The sequence below is a fragment of the Apodemus sylvaticus genome, chromosome 6, assembly GCF_947179515.1.
Source record: "Apodemus sylvaticus chromosome 6, mApoSyl1.1, whole genome shotgun sequence".
Classification (NCBI taxonomy): Eukaryota; Metazoa; Chordata; class Mammalia; order Rodentia; family Muridae; genus Apodemus; species Apodemus sylvaticus.
In genome coordinates, this window is record NC_067477.1 from 89,449,718 (window position 1) to 89,462,718 (window position 13,001).

A 13,001-nucleotide genomic window follows, 5' to 3' on the forward strand; every position below is an offset into this window, starting at 1 on the left:
AATTTCCATATTACCACAGTAAATATTTCATTTGCCTAAATAAGTTTCCAAGCATGCTGTGTGCTCGCCTGATTGAGTTCACACCCTCTCTTATGTTAACAACCTCCTGTCTATCACAGACCTCCAAGTAATAGATGAGCTTAAGTTGGCCAGAATCTGTAATTCCAGCATTTAGGAGGAGAGGCAGGAGGTCTACATAGAGTAGGGAGACACTGTTTCAGACTAACAGTTCACAGTAAAATCTGAACACATAAACATTCTGAAAAAGTTTTAAGTTTACTTTATGTTTGCCCACTTACTTATTCGCAGTAACTTATTGCAATATAGAAGACTGAATGCTGGACAGAAGCCATGAAAACACAGACCCTACCCAGGCAAAACTCACATTTAACAAGGTCGTTTTTAACATAAGAAGACTTTGTCCCCAGGGAACATTTAGGAATAGTCTGAGACACCTTCGATTATCACACTGGGTGGGTTGCTACTGGCATCTAGTGGGTACTGGTGAGGGATGCTGCTATGCATTCTGTAATACAGTATAATACAGAGAATTAGTTTAGAATATGAACAGTGCTAAGGCAGAAAATCTGGAGTAATAAGATCAAGTCAGCAATCAGTTAACAGAGGGCCAGGCCATGACAGAGGAGATAGAGGATGCTATGCTGAGTTACACAAGGAAAACAATTCATACTCTTGACTGACAGGCAGAGAAGCCCCTGGGAGCAGCTCATACAGCTGAGTAGGCAGCTTGGGAACCAGCAGGATGTGAGTAAAACATGAGATTTTGTTACCCAGAAGGAAAAAAAGCACAAAAATAATGCCCAGGCAGAGTGACGGTGGAGCTGGAGGGGAGCTTCTGACAGCGCTAAGCCTGGGAGGAAAAGCTGACAGAGGGGCTAAGAAGGAGAACCTAGACGACAGAAACGTGGCTTTGGGAATCACCAGACATGCCAAATATCTGGGGAGCGTGAGCTAGACAGACACAGGAGAGCGAGCACCTTTAGTCTTGGGAAAGAGGTCACTGGAAACTTTGTTTTCACTTTTATTGAAAATAGATTTTTTTTTCCCACACAACGTATTCTGGTTACAGTTCTCCTTCCTCTAGCTCTCCCCAGTTCCTCCTTACATGCCCTCCTGTCTGATCCATACCTGCCTCTCTACAAAACAAGCGTCTAAGGAATAATAAAATAAAATAAGATAAAACAAACAAGTTTCATAGGACAAAACAAACCGAAGAGACTGAGCCGAAGCTTTTATGGGATCACTGCTAACTTTAATTAGAGAAAGCTGAAGTGTAGATGCTCTTAGAAGCACTAGAAGCTGTGCTGTCCTGGGCAGGGAAGAAAATGGGAGGTAACATATGGAATTAACTTCAGGAAACATGCTGATAATTGTTTATAGAGAAGAATCAATAAGAAAGCCTGAAAGTTTAGTGAAGTATTTAAATTTTACAAATATATTGAAATATTAACTAATAAAAATATTGAAAAAATAGCAATCATGTATTAATGGCTACAAAATATTAGTTTCTATTACATAAAAAAAATCCAAGTTACACACACTTTTTCAGTAAGATACACCATGTTTTTTGTAAAGACACAAATTAAAACACAAACACACATACTGTTAACAATTGTCATTCTTATGACACTGATATTATGTAAATCTGCTCCTCTTTTCCTTGAAAATTAAACTCATGTTCTAAAATGAGAACACATTATCTTTTAAATAAGAAGAAAAGGATTTAAGAAGTTTATCTGAGAAAGAACAACAAAGTTTCACAAGAACTTGAAGTGAACACATGGAAAGGAAAGCTGTGTGTGTCTATATGAGTGAGTTTGTATGAGTGTGCATGTGTGTGTATATGTGCATCTGTATATGTTTGTGAGCATGTGTGTGTGCATTTGTGTGTGCATATGTGTGTATGTGTGTGTCTATATGTGCACATATGTGTGCATGTGTTTGTATATGTGTGCATATGTGTGCATGAGTACGTCTATGTGTGTGCATGTGTGTGTGTGCATTTAAGTGTGCATGTGCACATGCAGCTGTGTGTATATTTGAGTTGGAAGAAATGAGAACATTCTTGCATGTTCAGGGAGGGAGCTGCTGTACCACATGAGGCTGAGGATACAGGAGCAAATATGATTGATGAAGCACCTCCCTTGGGAAGTAGGAGGGATGGGATCCAGATCACAGGTGGTAGGATTAGTGATGACTAAGAAGAGAGAGATCACTTCAAGTGAAAAATGAGAACAAGAGGTAAGGATGGATGTGGTTGCTGATAAGAGCATAAAGGAGACGGCAGGAAGTTGAGGGAGTTGCTGTCAGTTGGCCCCTATTTCCTTTGTGAAGTAGAAGGTGAGGTCATTTGCTGAGTGGGGTTAAGGGTTTATAGACAATGATGCAATGTGGAAAGGCTGTTAAGGAGAAAGATGGAGGAAAGGGACCAGGGACACATGATAGCCTAACTGCCTTGAAAGGCCAGCTGAGGCTAGAGACTGAATTTTAAATGAAAGGCATACATTCCTGCAGCCTTATGGGTTTCTTTTTACCAGCATGTTTTAATATTAGTTTAAAAATAGGCAGAGGAAATAGTGAAGGTAATCCTAAGGCTGTAGATTTTACAGATGCAGCACAACTGGTCATGAGAGCCCTCTGCCCAAGAAACTGCAGAAACATTATTTTCATGCCTCACAAAAATATTGGGTGTATCCTGGAAGAAACTCAAACAAGCCAGAGCTTGCTTAGAGAACGGAAGTCATATTAGGTCTACAACCCAAGCATGGCAGACAAGAGTACAGATTCATGACTGTGTGGTCTACTTTGTGAAGGGTGCTCGTGGGTAAGATCCTAGTGAGGGGACAGTGCCGAGTACATTGCTGAGAGAGGCAGTTGGTGTCCTCCCAGAATTCCCTCATTAGTATGGTCACCAGATAACAATAAGGCTCTAGTCATGCATGTATTTTTACTTTATCTTATTTTTGTATCTCATTATACAAATATAGCAATAAGCATATTCTCTATATAAATTTTCAACCTTCCAAATCCTTGGATTTCTCACTATGCATTTAAACAACATCCAATCAAAAGTATTAAAGATAATTGCATCTGTAATGAACATGAATAAACAATTTCTTAACACTATTACACAAGGACTATGATATCATAACTCTTTCCATATTAGATTTCATAAGTACTATAGAAATAATTTACATATTCAGAAGAATGAGCCTAGCTTACAGTCAAATACTATATCACTCTATAAAAACAGTTTGAGAATCCTTAGATTTTGCTTAGGTTGCCAGAGATACAAAGGGATCTGTAGTATGTGGTTTAGAAACACTGTGGGTATTAAACAAACTTGTAAACAAGCTAACTGATGCTGGACCTTGTTGTTTCTGAGATGGTGAACTGCTCACTATATAGACAAGCTGTTTTCCCATTTGAGACTTAGTTTTCCGAGTGACAGAGAAACTTTAATATTTATTCAACTAGCATTTTTATAACCAATATTAACATTTCCTAACATTATATTGGGTTAAAGCTCAAGTATCATCATTTAATTTGAATGTTGAGCATATGTTGATTAAATGATACAATATATTTTTGTGTAAATTAGTTACCAAACTGTAACAAACCTCCCCTTTATGAGACCAGAATCAAATGTACATGAATTTAAAGATTGTCTAAAAGCATATGGGAACATTTTACCATTTGATTCTATGCCTTACCCTCTCCCAAGATTTAAATAAAGGTTCTCCCAGGACCTAAGTAGACATAGAAGCGCTGGAAAGTAATTATTTTGAAGATCTGTGACCAAATTGTATATGTTTTATTTTCCATTGCTTCTATGGTAATTCAGTTGTTTAAAAAAATCTTAATTGTTAATTTATAACCTTAATTCAACAAACTAATATGCTGATATTATGCATATAAAACACATACAAGCATACACATAGATTTATACACGCACATATTATATATACATTTGTACATCCTAATAAAAATGATCATGTGTGTGTAGTGTAAGTCCAAAGAGAATAGTCAAGCTATCATTTCATCAGCATCCAGCATCCTTGGGACTGAGTTTCTGTTAAAAGTCTGTTCTCATAGTGGACAGCTGACATTCACATCTCAGAGTTTACATTGTATCAACGGCCCATCAGTAAGATACGCAAAGCAGAATCTCACATGTTCCGCCTCTACCCAGGAACACAGATGAATGTACACAACAAGGTGCACAGGGAAGAAGGGAAATCCCATGCAATGGATGTACTGATTGTTTTACCAGTCAGACATAAAGATTACCATTGTACATATGTGCACATTCACAAATGCAAATAAATGTGAATTTTAAAGTAACGACCCTAAGTTTTATACTGAATTTCAAAGTTTTGAGTAATAGCAAGACTTCCTAAATATAATATTTTGTTTTCGCTTGAAAGGTTTAAGAATAGTGATAATATGTCTGAGCATTTAGTATGTATCTCACACTATGTTAAATATTTTTAATGGATTGACTTATCTGAGTTTTGACCAAAAAAAAAAAAAAAGTCTGTGCCATATGTACAGTTTTGGGAAATCTGCAAATTCAGAACGTCAAGCACCTCAGGTTAGGGAAAACACATGCCTTACTTCTCAATGTCCTAGCTCTTCACTGCCCCCATGGGAAGCACTTCCATTCCTTGGGAAAAGCTGATTCCTTCTCCTAAGTCTCCTGTGCCCCTCTTCTGTATCACCTGGCTGACTGGAGAGTCTCCCCACCATCTCCCTGACTCTCTGGCTTTATCCCCAACCCCAACAGTTTGTGGTGCTCACACATGAGTCTGTGTTAGAGCTGATTGCCCATCTTCTGTTTTCACAATGTTCCCTTGCAGTAAGGAAGAATGAGAGGCTGGTTCAGTGCCCTTGGCTACTGTTGAATATTCTCTAAAGACGTCTAATATATGCAGAATAAATTTGATCCCACTAGAGAGCCACCAGCAACTGGGGCTCAGTGGGCCTGAGCCATGTGGGACACCTCCCAGGTTCTCAGAATGCTATATCCCTAAGTGACAAGCAGCCCTGGGCTTTCTCTCACACAGATATTTTCTAACAGTAAAAATAAAAATGATGGCCTCCTTCATGTTCTGCTCCATTTTGCCAAAAGAACAGCACATGTGCTTAATTTTTTATTAAAAGCAAACAGAGCACCCAAACAGCTCTTCCACATTATGTCCAAGGGCATGATGTGTTTGATGGTCCATTGGGCCTTCACAGAGGACAGGCTTCTTTACTGTTCTTTATTCTTTAGCTTTTCCCATCTCTTCCTTTATAACTCATAAGAATTCCTCTTTTCTCCTTTAGCAATAAACCTACCATCATCCCACTCCTACATAACTGTATCACTCCTCAGTGGTTGTAGTGACCACGTGGTTTAGTGGAGGGAGAATGGCCCTGACCAGTTAGTTCACTGGTCACTTTTACATACAACTGGTTTTCTAATCCTAATTCAACTAACCTGAGGCACACTAATCCCTACTGAAATGTAAATGTAGCCAGGCTCTTTGACTGTTTCAAACATGCCAGTGAATTCTCTTTCTGTCAAGATGAGAGGTCAGACTCCTATCCAAGGGCAAGAAAGCTGGCTCAAGAGGTAAAGCACTTGAAGCGAAGCCTTATGCCACAACTCCAATCCCTTGACATAGATGTCAGTTTGGCTTGGCAACATCTGCCTACAGTGCTAAACCGTTGGGTAGTAACCCCTATGTAACTTGTAAAGGTAGAGTGAAATGGGGGAAAAAGGATATCGATGGTTATGAACAGCAGAATTTGTACACTTAAGATTGATATTGCCTGTACTTGATTTAAACTGTGCTTTAGCACAATAGTTTGGTATCATTTATATCATTAAGAAGAATATATTATTACTGATGTATTTATCATTCTATATGGAAACAGAAAGACTTTTTCTCAAGTTTAAATAACAGTGCTTTTCAGATATGTCTTTTTACATGAAAGCCACTATTCTCTGAAGAATACCTAGCAAATACAAATTATGGCTCCACAGCGTGGCTTACTATTCTACTAACACGATTGGTTCAAATGACAGGTCTGTTCTTGTCCACTTCTTGTAATAACCAGACTCCAGACCCTAACTCCTGGAAGCTGTTCTCGGCACTCAGGTTAGGTTTATTCCACAGGAAGTGAGAGATAAGAAGGAGTCTGGCCAGCAGGAGCCTTGGCGTTGCCGAGTGACCTTCAAGCATTCTGTGCCACGTGGGATGCCAGGACTCCGAGAGCCTCTGTGTGCTGTCCTCTGCAGGAGCATCTCTCCTCGGCATTGATAATCCAGATCCTCATCCTTATCTTCTGCCTCATATTTCTCCATCATAGTCTTCTTCCTCCTCGGAGCTTTCCATGATGACTTTTAAATTACACCAGTCTGCCTCCCTACCCTGTACTTGCTCATTTGTTCTCATGGAACATTCATCTTCCAGACTGAACTGTTAACTCCTACAGAGGAGCAATGTGTCTGCTTCGTTCACTAGCGTTATTGCCTAGCACCTAAAATAGATCCATAGTGTAGAAATTGGGTCATCCAATTAATCCCACTAAATTCAAACAATATCGATAATTTTTTTTTCAAATTACAAACTTTTTACCCTGAGACATTTAAATTTGAGCAAATAGTTAATAAAGACTTCCTTTCAAATGAAGAAGTGTTTTGAGATATATGGCTACTTTCATGTTAACTAATGCATCAGAGTATTTTTCTCCAATATCTAAGTGTGAAAGAGACAAGCAATTTTCACATACAACGTGAATTGACAACTCTATGTTACTCATACTATCTTGTGAAATAAGCATGGTGCTTTCTGAAAAAGCTGTCGATTTTATGAAGGTATTGCTCCCTTCTCAAAAGATGGCAGAGTACATGTAAGCCAGACAATATTCTATTTGATGTAGGTGTGAGTCTAACATTCCAGTGTGTGCTGTCTGCAAGTGGTTTATAGATCGCTAACAAGAGAAGGGAGATGCACTGCCTTCACGTGCATGTGCTGTGGGAGAAAGTATAAATCATAATAAGAGGCAAATATATTTTTGAGTTTCTCGTGTTTGGTAAATTGTACACAAATAGTAGTATTTACCAGTGATAAAACATAGATGAGCCTCCTAAGTTGTGTTCAATCAAATGCTTTCTCAGACTGTAAAGTTATGGAAGTATTAATTCTTCTCTTTTGACCCAACTGTATGTCTAAACGCCCAATTCTTCCAAAAAAAATTCTAGTACAAGATACTATCTGCCTCAAAACTGTTAGATCAACAGACAAAACTAAAAGTTGTAATCAGTGGCTTGTTATTATAGCCACTTACTCAATTTTTATTAGAACTTTAAGTCATGATATTGCCTTTAAAATTAATTATTTCTGTGATGAAAATTCTGTACTCTCTACTAAGAGAATTCACTGGTGTACGCTCTCATAATTTGCATACAATTCAGGAGTTTAAATCCACTAGAATTCTTCCAGAAATCCTAGGCTGTGAAGATGTATTCAATATAAATCTATCCAACCCATGTGTCCCCAAAAGCCATGATTTATATTGCTTGTCTTCTCTCTCATTATGATTTATTTTATATCTGGACTCCAATTATTTAAGGGAGGAATAAAGGAAACACTCCGGAGATTCATCATCCTCAAGGCAGACTTTGCTTTTCCCTTTATCTCCAAGCCATTATTTCTAGGCCAGTTCCATTGTTCAGCCTTGCCCGTCCATTGGCTACTGACCAGACAGAAGATGTTCGTCTAGGCCATTGTACAATTTCATCTTCCTCTGGGCTGTTACATAATTAAAATAACTTCAGTCTTTCTTGAACATTTTTTTTTCTACAGGCAACTATAAAAACATAGAACTGAAAAACAATTGAAAGAGAAAAATTATAACTTGGATTTTAAAAAAAATACCCTCTGCTATTGTGATAGAAACTATTCATTGTGGACTACTCACTTACTTAATTTCAACGTTTGACTGTGGTTTCTTTTGTGTGTAGTAGTGTCGGGAAGCTTCCCTTGATTGAACAAGGTCATTTTCCAAGAGGCTTCCAAAGTGTTGGATCTAAACATTTCTAAACCAACTACCCTTACAGGGTTATAAATGAATAATGAAAAACAAATTAAACATATTTCCCCCACCTAACTCTTTTATCTAGACATACTTATGAGTGTGAGGTAGTTGCTTATGAACTAGGTGTGACTGGTAGTAAATTATACTGACTCTATTGTATGGAGGCCTACTGTGGTTAGCTAGGTTTCAGCTCACAACAGGCCTATTGTACTGCTAGGATGCCACTCATTACCATTCTGTGCATCCTTAAAAACACTGACCACTGCTGAACCCATTTCCCAAGGATCCTGTGGAGATGCTGTAGCTGGGAGCTCTGGAATGTTCTCTAGCCCATGAACTTGCCTTGTGAGTTGTCCACTAAAGATTCCGTAGATTCTGGGTGATTTCAACATGAGGGTATTGGATATACAAAACTTCACTTCTGGCCTGTGTGTGTGTGTGTGTGTGTGTGTGTGTGTGTGTGTGTGTATCCATAACTGTGTCCTCTTTGTTGTCATAGGAAACATGCTAGACAAAGACACACATTTGAAACAAGCACTAACGGAGAGCAGTTACTTTAGTTAAATCATGAGCTTACAATGGGACTAGGACTATTTCATTCACCTCTGTCTGACCTCTGCCATAAGGGCCACAGCTCAGCACTTGCAGGAAGTTGGCAGAATGTCATGACCACACTCTGAATGGTGCTCACCACATGCTGGTCAGTGCCCCTTGCACTGTGTGCCATACATGCCAACTGGGACACACAATCCTGCGGTGTTCTGCAGTGGTACTTTCCATCTGGGCGTAGGTATGCTACCTCGTTTTATGTCAACTTGACACAAGTTAGAGTGTTTCAGGAAAACTGGAACCTCAACTAGAAAATGCCCACACTAAATTCACCTATGGGCAAGCCTGTAGTGCATTTCCTTGACTGTTAATTGCTATGGGAGAGCCCTGCTCACCTGTAAGCAGGTTTCCTCCATGGCTTCTGCATCTGTTATTAGCTCCAGGTTCCTATCTTAAGTTCCTACCCTGACTTCCCTCCATGATGGACTATAACCTGAGAATTCTAAGATAAAATCTTTACCTCCATGAGTTGCTTTTGGTTATGGTGTTTTTACCACAGAAATAGAAACCCTAACATATTAGGGGAAATGGGTTTATACATCACACCAAAGGAATATTTTGTTTTTCAACTAACATGCATTTTTTTAGTGCAGCAAATATGTTTTACAACTTTTATATGTAATTACATAGTTGTATATATATATATATATGTATATATATATATATATGTGTGTGTGTGTGTGTGTGTTTAAGCACAGAAATTGATATTTATGAACTATAAAGATTATAAAGACATACTACTAGCTATACAAAATAGGAGTAAACCAAAATGAGATGAAAAGGAAACATTTTAAAATACATTTTAAGGTATTGGTAGAGAAACTTTCTTGTACTGTACCTAACACAAATTCACATTGTACAATTCTTGAGTTTCTGTAAACAACCTACTTGTTTTAGCACAGTCAACATCCTATGTAACTACTTGCTTAGTCAATATAGGAAAATTTCACTGTGCTACTCATGAATGACAACATTATTTTATTGGTACTGGAGGTGATGTAAATGTCCATTGTCTACGCTCAGTTTTGCTCAGTGTTTGCTTTTATGTTTTTACCCCTCTACTTCATGTTTACCTTCATCCTGTCGGGGTTTTACTTTAGAAAGGTCTAGTGCCCATTAATGTTGAGCATCTTTTCTTGTGTACATCTGTAAAACAGAATATTTTCTTTTAAAGTTCTCTCATGTTTAAATTGGATCACTTTCCAGCAACCCTCTAATGCTGTAAGTCTATTCTACATTCTAGATAGGACTGAAGTGTCATATGATTTGCATATTGTTTCTGATTTTTGGGTTATCACTTCCCTTACTTGATAGTATCTTTTAAAGCAGAAAAGCTTTTAACCTTGATGATAGCTGATGTCTGCAGTGTTTTCACTTGTTCTTTCGGTTTTATAGATAAGAAGAGTTACTCCTCTGTTTCTTCAGAGAGCACTATAGCTACTCCAGTTCCATCCACTGCTCAGCAAATGGCAGAACAACATTCTTTTGGATAGTACTATTCTGTTGTATATCATTTATGCCCATTCATCACTTAAATAAGCACCTAAACTAATCACATAACTTAGCTGTTATGAACATTCTTTCAGTCAACATGATCATACCTCTCCTCATTTCTTTCAGGTATCTACTCTGCAGCTGGATCCTATGGTAAGTCTATCTGAACCTTGTCAGGCACCATCCTTTGTAGTACACAATGACTGTACTAAATACATTCACATCTAACCTTTCAGTTTTGTTGTCTCTACATTCTCACAGCATTATTTTTCTCTAACTAGCCCAACTGGTGTGTGGTGGTCTCTCACTGCAGTTTTAATTTTAATCTCTAATATAGCTAATGACAACATTATTTTATTGGTACTAGAGGTGATGTAAATGTCCATTGTCTATGCTCCCACAAGAAGCCTTGTTGATGTCCATCATCCATGTTGCCATCTGAAGCCATGTTGATGTCTATGTCTGTTACTGCAACCAGTAGCCATGATGGTACTCATGGTCCATGCTCTGTGTTCATAGTATGTACTGCCACTGGAGTTCATGTGGAGGTTCATGTTACATGAACCTTAGTTCATGCCAACTGAGGCCATGTTGATATCTGTGGTCATGTTACTAAAAGAGGGTGTCGTGTCGTTGGTCTTTCCTGCTTCTTAAAGCCATGTTGATGTCCTTGGGCCATGTTGCTGCCATAGCCTATTTGATATCCTGTGTTGGTGTCTGTGTTTCTACCAGAGGCCATGTTGATGTCCCTGGTCTGTGCTGCCATCAAAGTCCATGATTGTGTCCATGCTATGGCGTCCACAATCTATACTGCCAATGGAGACCATGATGGCATGGAGTTCATGGTCCTGGCTAGTGCCAAAATTCATGTGGATGTCTGTGGTCTATGTTGTCACCAGAAAACTTGTGGAAGTCCATGTTCTCTGTTCCTGCTGATTATAAAGGGCAAGGAAGCTTTTTTTTTCAATAATATCATGACTGCAGATTCAGAGTTGAGAATGAGAGACAAAGAAGGCTTCTGAGACAGCCTCAACCCCCAGCTCCAACCCCAGAAAAGAACCAGTTGGTCTAGACAGGAATTCATTAAAGAGAATTCTTAAAGATAGTGATAGGGAAGCTAATGTGTAGCTCATCATAATTGATAGCGACCAGCAGCAGTGGGAGTGGAAGTACTCAGTTTTCTTCAAAGGGCTGAAGAAAACTAGACCATGCTCTAGTGAGTATATGGGCAACCCTAATGAACTTGATTTTTTGATTTCTTCTTCTTTTTTTTTCTGGGAGGAAATTTCAAGGGGGATTGGCCTGGAAGGACTAGAAAGATTCCCAAATACTCAATAAAAATACTATGTTGGATTATATATATATATGCATGTGTATATATATATATATATATATACATATTATATATAAAATATATATGTATATAATATATATATATATACATATATACACATTATCTTTTGGCCATTTTACTTACATATTTGAAATTAAATATTTTAATTATGTATATATAATGAATACTAATCCTGTATCAGAGGAAAAGATGGAGATATATTTTCTCCTTCTATACATTCTTTTATACATTGTTCTATCATGACTTTTACTGTATTTCATTGCAGTGGCTTTTTAATTTGTTTTAATTCTAGTTTTGATTCTGTTTCTTATACTTTTGCTGTCTTATTAGAAAGTCACTCTGTGTATCAATAAATGGAAGTTTTTTCTCCTTGTATATTTTCTGCTAAAGCTTTCACAACTTCAGTTTTTGGTATATTGGTTGATTTTGAGTTGATATTTGTAAACCACGAGAATCAGGGCTGTTTTAACTTTTTCATATGGAAATTCTATTTTTTCCTGGATTTCCTCGTTTGTGCCTTTGACCCTGTGTCTATTCTTATATCAGTATTGTGTTTCTTGGACTCTGTTGTATGTATTGAAATCAAATACTATGATGCCTCGAGCTTTGATGGGCTTTGTTCAAGACTGCATTGGCTATTTAAGGTCTTTCTGCTTCTGTATGAATTTTTGTATTTCTGTGAAACATGTCATTAGAGCCTTGATGGGGACTGTAGATGACTTAGGCGTGATAGAAATGTCTTAACAATGGTAATCATCCCAATCTAAGAAAAAGGGATGCCTTTGTGCTTCTCTATACCATCTTTGTCATTTGTCCCATTGCTGCTTTGTAGTTGCTATTACAGAAGTCCTTCACTTACATATTTGACTTCATTCCTAGTTCTGGGCCTTTGTATGTGTGGCCGTTATGACAGAAAGCCCACATACACATGGAGGCTGAACAATAAAAATCTCTTCCTTAAAGTACTAGTGGTATATAGAAAAGCTTCTTTTTTTTTTTTAATACTGAATGGTATTTTCCTACTTTACTGAGTTCTATAAAGCTGTTTTTCGATGATTCAATCACTTTACATGTTATGGGATTGTTCCAACTTTCCATATTCTCTTGGTTCAATTTCAATTACTTTGATGTATTCAGAACTTTGTCTATTTAATCTACCTTTTCCAATGTGTTAGATTTTCAAAATAATCCCAGCAATACTTACAATATGGCAATCATTGTCTTTTTCACCTCTATTTTATTTATTTGGATTTCTTCCACTAAGGATTTAATCAGTATTTCCTTATCAAAACCAGTAACAATTCCTCGTACTAATGATTCTTTATATTAATTTATTTGTTTTTACTCTAATTTGCATTAATTCTTCCCCTTTACTAATTTTAAGTTTGATGTAGTTTTCTGTTCTTGAAGTGCATCTTTATACTGTTTTTACAAT

The 13,001-nt window shown here is 37.6% G+C and overlaps 1 protein-coding gene across 17 annotated transcripts in view; it reads left to right on the forward strand.

Annotated features, from left to right (window-relative positions):
• Hdac9 (histone deacetylase 9) overlaps positions 1-13,001 on the forward strand; it is an 858,974-nt gene that overhangs the window by 572,870 nt on the left and 273,103 nt on the right. For 13 of the 17 annotated variants that reach the window (XM_052185941.1, XM_052185944.1, XM_052185943.1 and 10 more), the window contains one exon: positions 10,339-10,365. The exons of the other annotated variants lie outside the window; for them this stretch is intronic. In XM_052185941.1, the coding sequence (XP_052041901.1) occupies positions 10,339-10,365 (27 nt within the window). The remainder of the gene's footprint in view (positions 1-10,338; positions 10,366-13,001) is intronic. 17 annotated transcript variants of the gene reach the window in all.